The sequence below is a fragment of the Rhagoletis zephyria genome, unplaced genomic scaffold (genome assembly GCF_001687245.7).
Source record: "Rhagoletis zephyria isolate East Lansing unplaced genomic scaffold, Rhagoletis_zephyria_1.1 Rzeph_scaffold_00036, whole genome shotgun sequence".
Taxonomy (NCBI): domain Eukaryota; kingdom Metazoa; phylum Arthropoda; class Insecta; order Diptera; family Tephritidae; genus Rhagoletis; species Rhagoletis zephyria.
The window spans coordinates 507,533-523,806 of record NW_016157120.1 but is presented as its reverse complement, the minus strand read 5'-3'; the positions used below and the strand labels follow the sequence as shown (position 1 = coordinate 523,806).

General features: G+C 32.8%; 1 protein-coding gene across 1 annotated transcript in view; it reads left to right on the top strand.

Moving 5' to 3' along the window:
• The first annotated feature begins 4,311 nt into the window (after nucleotides 1–4,311).
• Npc2a (Niemann-Pick type C-2a) overlaps nucleotides 4,312–16,274 on the top strand; it is an 18,594-nt gene continuing 6,631 nt past the window's right edge. The window contains exon 1 of the mRNA XM_017619440.1: nucleotides 4,312–4,630. Within this exon, the coding sequence (XP_017474929.1) occupies nucleotides 4,549–4,630 (82 nt within the window). The 5' untranslated portion in view covers nucleotides 4,312–4,548. The remainder of the gene's footprint in view (nucleotides 4,631–16,274) is intronic.

The following is a 16,274-nucleotide window of genomic DNA, read 5'->3' as shown; positions in this document are numbered from 1 at the left end:
AACTCATTTTCTACTGATTCTAGTGACGACTCGCTACCCGTTTCCATAAGATCACCTGCGCACATTATTTCATTTCGCAAGAACTTCATTACTGAGGCCAATGCTAACGGATCTTTGAAATTAATTATTTTGAACTTTGCGTCGAGACTAAGGTTGATGCATTTGCTACACATATTTTAACGAATAAACTCAATTTATTTTTATATGGAAGAAACCCGCAACACCTTCGGGAAAAAATTCTAAAAAATCAACGGTAATTTTTTGCTACTTGAAACTTGCACATTGTTAGACTAAAATTGAATGGGCTATAGAACTGTGTACTCAAAAAAATTCTAACACTGCTGAGAAAAAAGTTTGAAATTTAGGTGAAATTTTTTTGAATCTTTTTGTAGTTTTCTACAAAGTTTTAAACTTTGGTTTATATGGGTTTTGTTAGATAATAAACTGTAGTTTAATTGAAAACTCCTAAAAATAAATAGATAAACATAAGAGGCAAACAATATCACTTTGAAATGGGCGTGCTATTGTATTGGCCAATACTGTATGTATATACGCTCCATGGTGGTAAAAATGAAGGCACGGTTTCTTCTAATGGGCTATTGCTAATTAATACAGCTACAGAATTTGTACACAACTTAGGAGAAGTCACTTTTTTTTCATTTTGACCCATGCAGCAAAGGTATGTATGTGCATTAGACTATACTACTTTACAAAAAAAAAACAAAAAAAGTTCGCCGTACACCCCTAAATCTAAAGTATTTTGAAAGGAAATTTCGAAAACAAAATATTTTTAGCCCCTTGCCCATTTACATTTTTTGTTGACGGCAATAAAATAATTTTTTGTTTTGATTGTTCTAATGGAATAATCGAAATACTTACTTAGCAAAAGTTTAATGATTTTTGGTGAGCTTTGAATTACTGACTATAGGGTGATAAGAACTGAGGTCTCGTACGTAAATACTAGAATTGGGTACTTGAGGTCAATGAAATGTGAAACAAAAAAAAAAAATTCTCCTCAATACAAGACCATGTATAAATCATACTTTACGATCCGACTAGAAATACAGAAGATATGCGAAAAATTTAAAAAGTGGACCCCTACCTTTTTCTGGCACGGTCTAACGGCACATAGTTAGTAAGATACCTATTTTTCAAATAAACAAATAAGTACCTAAATATGCACATATGTATATGCAGTGAATATAATGCTTTATTAAATTAGAATATGTACACATTCTCAGAAGACGTAAGACAAGCTTTGAAACGAACCATGAGAAATAGAACATACGCCTACGTACGTACGAATATTCACTCAACTAATCTAATTGAGCAGACATAAATACCTGCTTACGTACCTCTCCCCAGTAGTAAAAAATAATAAATAAAAATCGAAAGTCCAAAAGAAATGCATCAACTTCAGAACGAGACCTTACCTCTACCCACATTCTGCTCAATCGACCGATTGATGTGTCTAAAGAACCAATGGTTGGTCAGTTGACCGGTGTCCGGAAGCCGCCCTGCTCTTCACCAGCACACGTGTTAGTGAAGTACTGGAGTAAATTCGCAAAAGAGTGGCAATGGGTGAACTATTTTGGTTTCGGTCCAAACAGACAAGCAGTTGTGATGCCATATATGTAAGTAGACTAGTACCGCATAAGTCCTGATACAGCTCAATTTACTAGGTTACGTTTCTGCACTATACTATGCAATATATTGTACCGGGTGCGCCAATTTGAGTGATAGCTACGGTGACCATTCGTACTGATTTCGGCGGGACAGTACCGCAAAATTTGGCAAAGTTTCATCAAAAATTTGAGCTTTTTAAATAGATTCCTTAGAAACATTCTGAGTATGCATGTTGTAACCTATTCAATTCAAAGTGCAAATTTTAAATAGCTAGGACTTACCGTTGATATTTGGTAAATTTTGTGGAAGGTGTTGCTCATTTTCTTCATACAAAAAAAAATTGTTGAACACACTGTGTATGGAAGAAAATGCGCGCACAAAAAATTTCCAAAAATCAACGGTAAGTCCTAGCTTCTTCCAGCTTGTAGTTTATTATACTAAAATTGAATGGGCATCAAAACATAGCACACTCAAAATAACCCTAGAAAATCTGATTAAAATTTTTCAAATTGTTTTTAAATTTTTTTCTCTTTGTTTTGTTTTAAATAAAACTGTATGAAGCCATTTTATTGTAAAAAGAAAATTGTATGTTCGGATTCGATGCTTTAGAAATGTTTCGATTTTTGGCCACAGAAATCTGGTCACCGTAGTGATAGCCTATTTTCACATTTCGAATCTACATACACTAGGCGACAAATGAAAATGTACACCTTGTTCTAATATAATATTCACAATTATTTTCATGAGCAATTTTTTGAAAGTAATTCTTTATGAAAATATAATTCATTCTATAATATTTATAAACCATATAAATCAATGTTTCACACTTTACATCGACACCTGAGTGGAAGATCAACCTTTCTTGGCAGACAGTTCGAAAACGCCCTATCACTGAAAACTTTTCAAGAGCGCCCTACTTCAGAATTTGATTGACGAGCGCCCTATCTCGGAATTCGGTTCAAAAGCGCCCTATCTCAAATGAAAATACATTGAAAATGTGCTGATATAGGGCGTTTTTGAACCGAATTCTGAGATATGGTGTTTTTGAATAAAATTCTGAGATAGGGCGTTCTTGAAAAGTTTTCCGAGTTAGCGCGTTTTCGAACTCAAGCGTCGAAATAGAGTTCACAAAAATTCCAAAAATTTTCATCAAAATTACAAACTTTTTATTCAGAATTATTAGAAAATTTTCAAGTATGCAGTTTTGTAGCCGATTCAATTTTTTTAAAACAAAGTGCAAGTTTAAATTACCATTGATTATTTAGATTTTTTTTTTGTAGAGGGTGTTGCGCGTTTTTTCTATATAACGCGTGGTTTGTTTCGATCTAAATAAAAAAGTATAGACACTGAAAGGCTTTAAACTATTAACATATGCAGCTATGGTCAAAGATTTAACACCTAAATTCAAAAAGATATTGTTTGCAACTTATGATTATTTATTTATTTTTAATAATTTTCATTTAAAATATAATTCAATCTATAATAGAAACCACATAAATGAAAAGCTTCAAATTTCAAAACATTAATCAAACTTCCAAAAAAATTCATAAAAATTTTTGTGTTTGCAGTTTTGTAGCCCATTCAATTTTAAATTAATAAAGTGCAAGTAGCTAAAAGTCAGCGTTGATTTTTAAGATATTTTTTTGTCGAGGATGTTGCGTATTTCCTTCCATATAAATATAGATTTGTGAAATTTTTGCAAGCTTTGAAATTTTTATTAATGTATTTGTATATCATTTTGAATTTAGGAGCTAAATCTTTGACCATAGCTGTGCATATGTACATTAAGTCGTACGGAAAAAGATTCGCCCTACAGCCCTGAGTCGTCAAGTTTTTTGCAAGGCATATAAAAAATGTTTTTTTTTTTGTCGAACGCAGGGTTCGCAGTTTTACATTTTTTGTCATAGCTTCGGCATTAAATTTTTGCTCAGGAAGTATTGTGGTTATTCTAGTATCTTCGGCATAAAAATTTTTGCTTTAAAAAAAAATTTTATTGCCGAATGTCTCACCCGATATACTAAAAACAGACCCCTAGGTTCGATAAAAAAAAACATTGAAATTGCCTTGGAAAATACTTCTCGACTTAAGGCCAGTATTCAGCTTTCAAAAAAAGCGAAAACTCCATATAAAATAACGTACAAGAAATGGCTAAGAAATTTTCTTGAGTAAAATTTTTTTTAAGTCAGTACGCAGTTCATAAGAAATTAGCTACGCTTTCTACTACGGTTTTCTAAAGTTTTTTTTGCGAAAAAAGAGCACAAGGCAACCCATGTTTGCAACAGAAATATATGCCCGTTCTGATATTTCTTGAGGAAATAGTGAGGCAACAGGCTGTGAAGTATCAGATGTCAAAATTCATCGCACACACACACGAAATATGGCAATTTTTTTCTTGACCGTTTTCTTGAGAGCTGCATACTGGCCCTTAGGTTGTTTGCTTGTAAAGTGATAGTGTTCGAAAATATTAAACAAATGGAACCATTTTAGGACGATGTCCCTTCAATCGGCGCACCCAGTATAGCTATATGGTGCGCACAAAAACAATCACTAACACTACATACATAGAAAGTACTGTATGATGGTGTTATCGCGCGCATAGCCAGCCACAAAGACCCGATGCCATCCATACATATCGTATGAGCTTTATCACACCGTTACTGATTGTCGATTGACGCTCGCCTGCTTTTGTTATACTTTAAATAATACAAACAAGCCTGTCTGCTAATATTTTGCATTTATGTACATATAACAAAAATCAGTAGATACTTAACGGTGCTGGTGAGCAGTTCATAAATTCCGAAGAAAAGGAAAAGTGACACTAATAAAGTAAAATAAAATAAAATAGTGACAAATATCTTTCTACAAAGTTTTTTCATCATAATAAAACAAAAAAAAAATACATATAATTTTACTTAAATAAAAATGCAGCAGAACGTCGTATTTTTGCTTATTGCTTTATGCATTTCTTCGAGCGTGGTTTATGGTCTACAATTTACAGATTGCGGTAAATACTTAAATGCAAACATAAAGTGCAAAAGTGTATTGTAAATTTCTTAGCAGGAGCATATTAGTGAAATTTTGATCACAATTCAAAATTAAACAAAAAGATGAGCATAAAAGTCTTTAAATGGGCTTAAAAGTGCTTATATAGAAATGTTTACTGCTTTTTTGCTATGAGTGCAATAATTGTTGTTTCTACATTAAAATAAATATACATAATTTATAATTTTTAGTAATTTCTATTTATGTACTTAAATAAAATACGCTTTTAGGGCACTCCTATTCAAATAAACTCGTCCTTGTTAAGGAGCACTGAGCAGGCTCGAAAAAAATATAAAGACAGAACATTAAAATAAAAAAATCAGAACGAAAAGCCCTTGCTTTGTCCGATGATTTGTCTTTGTTGAATTTTTATCCGTTTGTCATATTTCCAGTCCGTTACCCATTCTCTTCATCTTTGTTATCAATTAACCCATATGCCCTCAAGTGTAAAATATACATAAATACATATCGTCGTTTAAAGTACAAAACCGCGTATCGTCATTCTGCAAAACCGCGTAACTGACATTTGCTGCCAAAAATTGGATTTGCTCACACAAGTTCTTGTCTCCTCATTCATTCGTCCTGAAGTATACTTGGCAGAAATGCGATTGCTTCATCAAAAAAGAGAACCACTTTGAAATATGAGGGTTTACTCTCTAGAACAAAATTTATGCAACCTCACATACGCGGTTTTGCATTTTGTTGATACGCGGTTTTGTACTTTAAACGACGATATGTATGTAGCTGTTGTTAAACTGAAATATTTCGCAATCTTATGTCACCTGCAAACGGCAGATTCTTTAAAAAAAAAATTATATAAAAGTATGTAAGCGAGGTTAAATTTGCTGATCAACATGATGTCACATTGACCCGAACTGGTCCCTAATGTTGCCAAGAGTGCGTATGGAAACCTCAGATCATACTCGTGATGCAAATTTCAGTAGATAACAGGAACGCCAAACCAAGGCAGCTAAGTCGCGATCTGCAAAATGCTGGGCAGTGACATAGATATGATAAATAGGGTAAGCACTGCGACCAATAGGTCTATTGTGCCCTTAGCTCATCACGACAGTACGGCTAGCCTAGATCCCGAAGGTGGTGAGTCTATGTGCTCTTCTATTGGCCATAGATGTCCAATGTCCCTCTCACAATCACGTGAAACGGCCTCACACTCCAGGAGGGGGTGCTATGATGTCTCTTTGGCGGAGGCACAAAAACGCCTGACCAGATCCCTATCTTATGCAAGTGGGCAGTGACAGCAGGTGCACAAGCGTGGGCTTAGCATTCATTTGGCTGCAGGTTAGACATACTTAGAGCATAGAGCGTATCAAACAGTGTCCCATTAATACTGCAACCACGAGTCTAAAATCTATTATTCAAAAGTGTCAACAGATTTGTTAGTTAGATTTTGGCTGCGATGTCAAGGAAAGAAAAGTGTCTATAAAAAAGTGAAGTGAATTTGAACAGCATCATTCTTCGTCCATGCTTCTTCAGAGAATGAGTGTGGGAAGATGGCTACTGTTTTTTTTTGCTGTCATCTCTTCATAAACTCAAAACCCATTTTTCCCGGGAGGGTATTTCGAGCTGAAATATATGCTCTATAAAAGAGCAAGACGATGAGCGACACCCTAGCGTAGTAGCTTTTACCTAACTAACAGCATAAAGCAGCAATAGGGGCTTCCGGTAAATATATGTATGTAAATATAACTGAGGTTAACATTGAGGAAAAAATTTGAAAAAAATCACACATACACACATAAAAATTTTCTGTGAAAATACATATTTAAAAAATTTTTTTTTTTTTAATTTTTCATATACAATTTTTTTTTTAATTTTTTGAGTATGCAGTTTTGTAGCCCATTAATAAAGTGCAAGTTTTAAGCGATTCCAAAACTGACGTTAATTTTTTTAAATTTTCTTTGAAAACGGTTTTGCGCATTTTCTTCCACAAGAAAAAGGTGCAAAAAATATTAAAAACCGCAATTTTTCATAATCAAAAAAAATGCTAAAAAATACTTAAAAAATTTGTAAATTTGTAATGTAATCATTTTACTCAACTTCGGTGTAAATAAAAATTCATAACTCAAATTGTTGTAGAGTGCACCCCGTAATTCTATACCTAAATATTGCGCAATACTCAGAGCTACCATTGTGATTTTTTTCAGTTTTTTTTCTAAGATGGCATATTTTCAAAAACTATTTTTTTTTTATCAAAAAATTTTTATGTAAAAAAATTTTCAAGAAAAAAAATTAAAAAAATATTTCTTTTCATATATATAGATTTGATTTGTGTTGTGTGATTTTTTTTTAACTTTTTCCTCGCCCCGTTCTCGAGATATTTGGAAAACTATTAAATCGTTTTGTTTTTGCTTTTGTGCTGTACAGTTTTTACAAATGTATTAATCAAGCTCAAATTTCATATTTATTTATTATTTATGTTTATCAATCAACCCTAAAAATGTGAAACAAATCAACACATGAAGTGTGAACCACGTCCATTTTGGTATGGAACGCCTTAATACAGTAGAGAACAAAATAACAGGAGTTTTTATTTTGCTTGTTTAATTTAATTTTTTATAAAATGTAGTTCACATAAATTCAAATTTCCAACTTTGTGAAAAAATTATAAGAATTCAAAAAATGTTTCCCAATTTTTAGAAAAGTGATAGTTATGTTGTTTATAGCCCATTAAGTTTTAGTATAATAGTATAATGTAAGTTTGAAGTTGGTTTTTGGAATTTTTTTCTTTGGTACCTGGAATATATAGTTAGTGGCTCGTCTATTAGCGCAAGATTCCTCTAACCTGGTTCTGCACTGCTTTACACCAAGCGATCACAGCAAAGACTTATTTAATGCCCAGCTGTTCACTATCAGGATCATATTTACATCGATGGCTCCGAGGTACTTTTAATTTGATACAGTATCTTAAAACTTTTCAAACTCACAGACAAACTATCCTAACTCAAGCGCTGTTTTTTAATATGTCTTAACTCCATAGCTTAACAACTGAAAATCCTACATGATAAATAGAGGCGCGTCCGAGTTAGGATAATTTGTCCGGGCGTCTTTCGCACGGCGTTCAAGATGGAATAGATTGAGGGCTATTGAACAAATGAGATAAAGTAATTGGGGGCAATCGACATAGTATGTTAGAGATGGAAGTCTGCTATTCAAGAGGTTACTGCTCCCATTCCTGTGAGTGGATACTCTAAACATTGAAACGCATCTCAGTCTTGAGGAAGTAGTGGTTTTAGATTAGATGAAATACGTTAGGAAAGTTATTTTTACTGATTTCTATAAAATTATGCATATACATACCTATTTGTGACTTGTGCGTTTGCGTTATTGATATGCGAACATTTGCATCAATATTTACAGTTAGGCTACTAATGGCTAATTGCAAACAATAAACAATTTTTCATTTAATGATGTCCATTCTGAGCAAGAAGTGCCATAATATTCATTTTTAAAGTGGAAACAGAGATGGAAACTCTGTGGGTGTTCATAATTGCTCGACAGTTAAACCAGCGGCAAGTTGATAAAGTGATGCAGATTGGATTGTATACTATTAATACATATTTACATAATTATACTGAGAAAATATAAGTAAGTTCGAATTGGATTCATATCGAATTCTCGAACATAATGTTCTTAACTACAGGGAGACAGGCGCTCATAATGTTTTCAATAAAAAAAAAAAGTTACCGAATTCAGTAAAAAAACGTTTCCTTATAAAAACCGAAAAGTATTAACAAATTTGCTTCGTCACAATAACAAAGGCGCTGCAAGTTGTAAAGAAACAAAAGAGTCCGAAAAAAGTGAGTACAATTTTTTGGATGAGACAAATAATTTTCAAGCAAAGCGAATAAGTGCATTATCTTGTGCTAAAATGCTGCATGATATTGTTTCTGTGCCAGCTCATTGAGCTAAGACTGTCTAGGTGGCAAAAAAATCTGCAATCTAGTGCAAAAGTTCTACTTCTTCTTTGTCGGTTTAGGCCGATACTAAATAACCTCGCCAGTTTTCTCACACCTTTGCAAAGTTTCGAAAGTTGTTGACACCGAGTGTACAAAGGTTCTTCTGCACATGGTCCTTCCACTGTATTTAAATCAGGGACCGAAATTAACAGTTTTTTTTTTTTCATTAGTCGAACTTGGCCAAATATTTTTTAAGTCCGAAATAAAAGTTCTTTCCTAATAATAAACAAACCGCTTATCCAAATTAAAGAAGTTTGGTATCAAATGAAAGAGGACTCAGATAGCTTTTAAACTAAAAAGTCTTAACGAGAAAAGCCAGCTATTGAAAAAATATTTCAATAAAAAATGTTATTTAATTACCATAGAACAAACCTCGAGCCAGGTATATGAATTTCTTTTGCATTAAATTATAAAAAAAAAAAAAAATACAAATAGAGGTGATAACCTTCGTTCGTTATTTCTGTTTAAAAGCTTTTTTAATCCTCTTTTATTTGATACCAAATTTGCTCAATTTGGATAAGCAGTTTGTTTATTATCAGGGAAGGACTTTTATTTCGGACTTGAAAAAATATTTGGCAAAGTTTGACCGTAAAAAAAATACATATGTGTTATTTTCGGTCCCTGATTTGTATCCCAATACGTCAGGATTACTTGTATATTGTCAGAGGATACTTTTTCTATACCCCATTCACCGTTAGATGAGTCTTGACTTGTCTAAAAACTAGTTTGATCTCGAACGGCGCTGAGAGGTGCTTTCCAGGAGCTAAAGGTTGTGCTTAACTCCACCGTATTACTTTTGTGGGGATACCAAATTTAGACACGTCGTCGTAGGCCCAATTAGTTGGTTCATAAAGAGCTTCAGTCTGTCTCTGGGAGTCGTCGGTAAGACCTTATACGCAATGTTATGAAGAATTGTTTACTTTTTCTACCCTGAAACCAAACTTCCAAAGGGCCGATGCTGAGATCCTCAGCCTAGCGCTTCCTATTTCGGCTGGCTAAGCTCATTTTTTTAGTAACTTCTTACGCTTACTGCTCAGGAAAATTTCACTGCTGTGTCGGGATCGTTTAGGCCAGCTCTTTCAAGTCAGGGGGCGCACCCAGAAGCTCACTTTGGCTTGCCTTGGTTTACTTACAACAAACACACGACAACATGCAAAATTGTCACAGCAAGCGTAGGCGCAGTGAAATCAAACGGGCAAATTGTTGTTAGTTTAGTACCAAAATAGTTTTGGGTCAAGTATTTTTTGATATTCCGAGAACGATGTTGTTGTAATGATGTTGTTATCGTTTGGTTAAATTAGTTGGGCATTCCTGCTTTAAAAGATTCGCCAAGGCGTATACTCTTATTTGTCTCTACAGTCTACCATATAGGTATTGTTCCTACACATATAGAAACTGATTCCCAGTGCAATATTGTTTCCTCGGCACAGCTCACTAGCAAGGTTGGCAAATCGGACTCATAGTCATCGCTGTTTGGGTTATTTAATACTAGAATATGATCCGGTGAACTTCGTATCACCTACAATTTAGTTGATTATAACGACATTAATTAATTCCGCTAACTTCCACCGACTGGCCTTGTGGTTTGTTTATGATCATCGCAAAGACCAAATGCAAGTGGAATTGCAGCCGCTTAAAGTCGAATGGCAAGCCCATTGAAATCATCGGGATACGCAGAATTAAAACATCATCTTCTTTGTATTAACTCTTGATAATCGTTGCCTCGTTGACGTTATTCATTACCTTTTTCAGTCAGTCTCATTCCATTGCCTAGTCGAGGTTGATTAAGGTTACGCAACAGGATGATGACTGAGTCTTGGTTAAGTGCATCATACATTGTTCGATTGGGTCATATCATACCCAAACAACGGTATTTGCCGTCAATAAACAATGACTTGATGTAATTACAATATTCCACGTTGATGTGAGCCTCAAAATCGTTGGTTAATATTGGCGAGTACGGCTTTTAGTTTTTACTTTTCAGATATGTAGGTGTGTGAGGTTGTGTGTACAATTTTAAAATTAAATTGCTTGCAAACGTTAAGAATTTGAAAAATTTCTCTCAGTGGTTCTACCTTCCCATTTTTATCATGGATTTGTGTAAGAAAAACTTTAATAAGTGTTCCAAAACTTTACCGGTATAGACTTATGAGGTATCAGTGGAAAAGTATTTTCTCACCCTTTCCCAATTTTTTCTTCATCAAATACCAACACATCTTAATTCAAGATGGAATGACACTCGTTTATCTTACCTTCATCTTTCATACTTTGAATGGGCTTATTCGCAAAGAAATTAAAAGGGTGAGAAAATACCTTACCAATGATACCTCATAAGCCTAAATTGGCAAGGTTTTGGCTGAGTTATTCAAGTTTTTCTTAAACTAGTCTTTGAAAAAAGTTCAAAAACAGCATCAAAAATCTAATTATCATGATTCCGTAGAATTTTTTTTTTAATATTTGCATGCAAAATTTTTAAGCTTAAACTGTTTAGTCATCTGAGGTAATTTTTTTTTCAAAAAATACATAAAAAAAACTGTTTTTATTAATTCAAAACTCAATTTTTGGAGGTATGTATTTTCAAATTGGTCCAGCTCACGTAAATCTTAATATTTTTGCGAGAATTTATAATTCCAGTGGAAAAACAGTACCGATTTTTTTTTTTTATATGGGGAGTGATGTAGTCTAATGTACATACATAGATATATACTGCGTGGTATATATGTACATTAGACTGCATCACCAAAAAAAGTTGCGGTTTTTCCGCCGGGATTACAAAATTTATTATATTTTAAGACGTTCACCAAAATATTTGGGATAAATATGAAGATTTAAGTGAGCTGGACCGATTTGAAAATACCACCAAAAATGCAGTTTTTTATGAATAAAAATAGTTTCGTAGAGAACTTTTTGAAAAAAGTCCCCTCAGAGGACAAAACAGATTAAGCTTAAAAAATTTGCATACGAATATTTAAAAATCTTTTCAATGGAATCGTAAGAATGAGATTTTTGATGCCGTTTTTTTTACTTTTTTCAAAGATTGATTTACGAAAATCTTGAATAACTGGGCCAAAACTATTCTGATTTAGACTTATGGGATCTCAGTAGAAAGGTATTTTCACACTGTTTTTATTTCCTTCAAAAAAAAAAAAAATCATTCGTGTCCCAATTTTTTTTTTTCAAATACCAACACATCTTAATTCAACTTTGAATGACGTTCGTTCATCCTACCTTTCTCTTTCATCCTTTGAATGAGTTCATTAGCAAAGAAATAAAAAGGGTGAAAATACCTTGCCACCGACACCTCTTAAGTCTAAATCAGAAGAGTTTAGGCTCAGTTATTCAAGTTTTTCTTATACCAATCTTTGAAAAAGTTAAAAAAAAACAGCATCAAAAATCTCATCATTACGATTCCGTTCAAATTTTTTTTTTAATTTTTTAAAAATATTTTTATGCAAATTTTTTAAGCTTAAATCTTTTTGTCATTTGAGGGGATTTTTTCAAAAAAAAAAATTTTAAGAAACTATTTTTATTCATAAAAAAACTCCCTTTTTGGGGGTATTTTGAAATTGGTCCAGCTCACTTAAATCTTAATATTTTTTCGAAATATTTTGGTGGACGTCTTAAAATATAATATATTTTATAATTCCAATGGAAAAATAGTACCGATTTTTTTTTGTATGGGGAGTGATGCAGTCTAATGTACATATGTACATTTACTTTACTTCTTTCGAATCGATTACACAATTTTTTTTGCGATAAGAAAAAATGTGTTAAATATTGCACAAAAGATTATAACAAAGGAAATAGTCATTCGCTTGGTATTTAACTGTAAAATATGTTGCAAGAAAACTGCTACTGTGCTGTATTAATTTCTTAATTAGTTACGTATCAGCTTTTAATAAAAGGTGCAAAAAGCGATGTAATAACACCGTGCGATATCAAAAAATTTCAAAACACACAAAACAATATACTCAATATGCTCACAAAACTATGGACAAAATGTAGTAAAACTGCGTTTTTAGTTTTTCTCTCTAACGTCAGGATTTTTTGTAAAGACTTCGGCATTTCAAATTTCAATTATTATTATTACACAGTGCAACAGGCAAAAAGTGATGAGAATAAGACCAATTGCATTGCAAAAACCCATTTCCATTTCCATTCCCATTTGTAAAAGTTGGTTCCCATTTGCCTTTGAACATTGAGCTGTGCCAAAAACCCGTTCCGTAAACTTTGGAAAATGTTAAATTATACGTTCTCATTGGGAGCTTATTTCGTCAACTTCAAATTGAGATAAAAAAGAAATGGTAACCAACTTTTGCAAATCCTTTGGCACTTTTTCATTATTTGATCAGCTTAATCAAATGCTGTTTGCCGATTCCCATCGCCTCCCAACTTTTTGAAATTTGGTGCAGTGTTATTAATTAAAAGAATTATTCTAAAAATTCAGTGCAATGTCGAATAACAATATGGGTACCAAATGAAAGAGACAATTCTGTAGAATTAGAAAAAGTTTAATTTTTTTGCTTCACGAGGACGAATAATTAATTAATTAATTTTATTTCTTAAGCTAATATATTAATAATAACAATAGATGAATTAATCATAAATTTGAAATTTAAAAGTAGAGCGCCTACGCGCCATGGTAAAAAGAAGATAGAAATCTAAAAAACTTGAGATAAGGTTTAATTCAGCCAGCGTTAACGTTAAATAATTCAATGCTTCGCAGATTTCTACTCTGAACATTAAAATTAACTCTACCGAGAAGGACAAGACAATCAATTTTGCAGGGAAAAACATTGAGAGAACTAGTCTTCTAGTACAAAGTGTCATAAAGTTAATTAGTTGACATCGAGAAAAATAAGGTTTTGGTTCTGAAAAATTTAATGATTGCAAGGCATAGCGAATAAATATTTGCTGCACTGACTCCAGGCGACTTACATGAATTTGCTGGTATGAATTCCAAATGAAAGCGACATACTCTAGTTTAGATCGGATATAAACAGAGTATAAAGCAAGGCGAATACATATAAGGTGGTATCGATTGAACAAATACAACAATTACTTGTATTTTGTTTTTGCTTTTAACGGGTCATTGTCAAATTTCAGCTATTCTTCCCCGAAAGAAAAAGGGCGACAGAAAATGCAAACACTCTCACGTTTTCACTCACTCTCTAACGAAATTCAAAATTTTGACAAACAAACGCTACTCACAGCTGATGAAACAACACCACCTTATATAAATTCGCCTTGGTATAAAGTCTTAAAAGTGTATAGGCCGTGTCAGATAAAACTTTGTCATTTCACGTGACATTTCTAACTTTGCCAGCAAAGCGCAAAAAGCTGAATGAACGTTATGGGAACAATTTTTCACGCGTTGTTTACTCGTGAAAATTGTTGGGAATTTAATACATAGATTTACCGCGAAATTCTGTGTTTTTTTGATAAATTATTTGTAGAGATATTTTATCAAGATTTTTATCAAGTAAAAGCTCCCATCGCATTCTGTGTTAATAGTTATAAAATAAAAAGCTCCACGATATTCACAAGAGGGGAACTGATTTCCACATGACTGGAACTGATTTAATTGTCAAATATGAACAATATGAATTTAAAAGCAAAAAAGCTTTTGACTACCGTTGCCGAGTAGGTAGAGATGTCGGCTATAAATTCTGCGTGTCCCCGGTTCAAATGCCGACATACGCATTATTTAAATGATAGAAACAAATATTTAAATATACAAAATTTACAATTTTCATATGAAATTTCAATTTTTAAACGCTTGTCAATAGATTTTCAATCTTGATAATTTATCAAGAAAAGAGCTTTTGATTTCTGTGCTAGAATTCCAATTCATGACAAATAATAAAAAATTTACAAATTATAAAATTTTTTTATTTATCAAGTGGACAGAATCGGGCTGTTAGTTTTAAGAATATTTACATATATTGTTAGTTTTTATGTTTCTGTATGATGCTTTAAAATGGAGCATAATAAAATAAAAGTTAAACCAGCTGATTCTCAACGCGCGCAAAAAGTCTGAGTTGCCCATTTTTCGCTTGACGCTAAAGGAATGTATGCAGCTCTCAAGAAAAGCAAAAACTTCATATAAAATGACGTACAAGAAATGGCTAAGAAATTTTATTGAGTCAAATTTCCTTAAGGCAGTACGCAGTTCTTAAGAAATTTACTACGCTTTCTACTACGGTTTTCTAAAGTTTTTTGTGAAAAAAGAGCACAAGGCAACCCAGGTTTGCAACAGAAATATATGCCCGTTCCATTATTTGTTAGAAATGTACTTTGTGAAATATTACTTTGTATTCAATATTGTATACACATTTTGCTATTGCTGTATGTGAAGAAGTTTGAAACGAATAAATTTTTTCATTCTGGAATATACGCTATACAATCAAGACGTTTTCTCGTGTTCTTTAAATCCTCCAACTACGCATATAAAGCTGCTATACATTTTAACATTATTTCTTGAGGAAAGAGTGAGGCAACAGGCTATGAAGTATCAAAAATGTCAAAATTCCTTGGACGCACACACGAAATAATGGCAATTTTTTCTTGACCGTTTTCTTGAGAGCTGCATACAGACAGATATTCCATTGTAAATTATGTCAAAATGCTGTAACTAGCTTTAATTTCGACTTTATTTTGACTATGAATAAGCCCTTACGTTTTTAATAAAGTACATATGTATACCCAAAAATGTAGAAAGATATTTTACTCAGCAACAATAACAACTTGAGCAATTTCCCTGCAGCGTATTATGGCATGTCAAATTACAGCACTTTTTTTGCGGATGTCGGAGATCGCTTTATAAATGCATTTATTTGATTATCCAGCTCCACAAAGCTTTTACTGGCAAACGGTGTTGACCGCCTTTAATGTATGCAATAATATTCGCAGTTTTTTTTTAATTTTTGTTTTTGTTTTTTACATTGTACGATTCTCGACATATTTTATCACTTTTCTGGTTACTCATTCGACAAATTTCATTTACAAAGTGACGAGTTTTAAATGAATTTAATTAAATTAAATTGGGCTGTGTAGATACATATATTTATGTGCAGATGTACATAAGTATGTATGTATGTATGTATGTATGTGTCTATAGATCTTTGAAAAAACAACTTAGTATGTAGATCGGTAGTATTCAAAGTTTTGATTTCCGATAAAAAAATATAGGACGTTTTCCCAAACATTTTATATGTTCATTAAACTTTTATTAAAAGGTCATTTTAAACTACAGTTAACATTAATTAATACATTAAGTACCCAAAAAAAGTTTTTAAAGGCCAAATAAATTTTAAAAGCTACTTGAGAAAACGCACCTAAATATTGAGGGTAGTCACAAGATGTCGTAAGCGTCGTCATGTCATAAAGTTATACATATTTTTAATGTAAAATAAAGCTAAAATGCTTTGAGAGGATTTTTAATCAAACCAAAATGTTGTTAAACCGATAGAAAATATATATGTATCTTCTTCTTCTTCTTTTTTGGCGCTGTAACCGCCTAAGCGATTTTGGCCGAGTTCAGCAAAGCACGCCAGTCGTTTCTCCTCTGTGCCAACTGACGCCAATTGGAAACGCCAAGTGAAGCCAAGTCCTTCTCCACCTGATCTT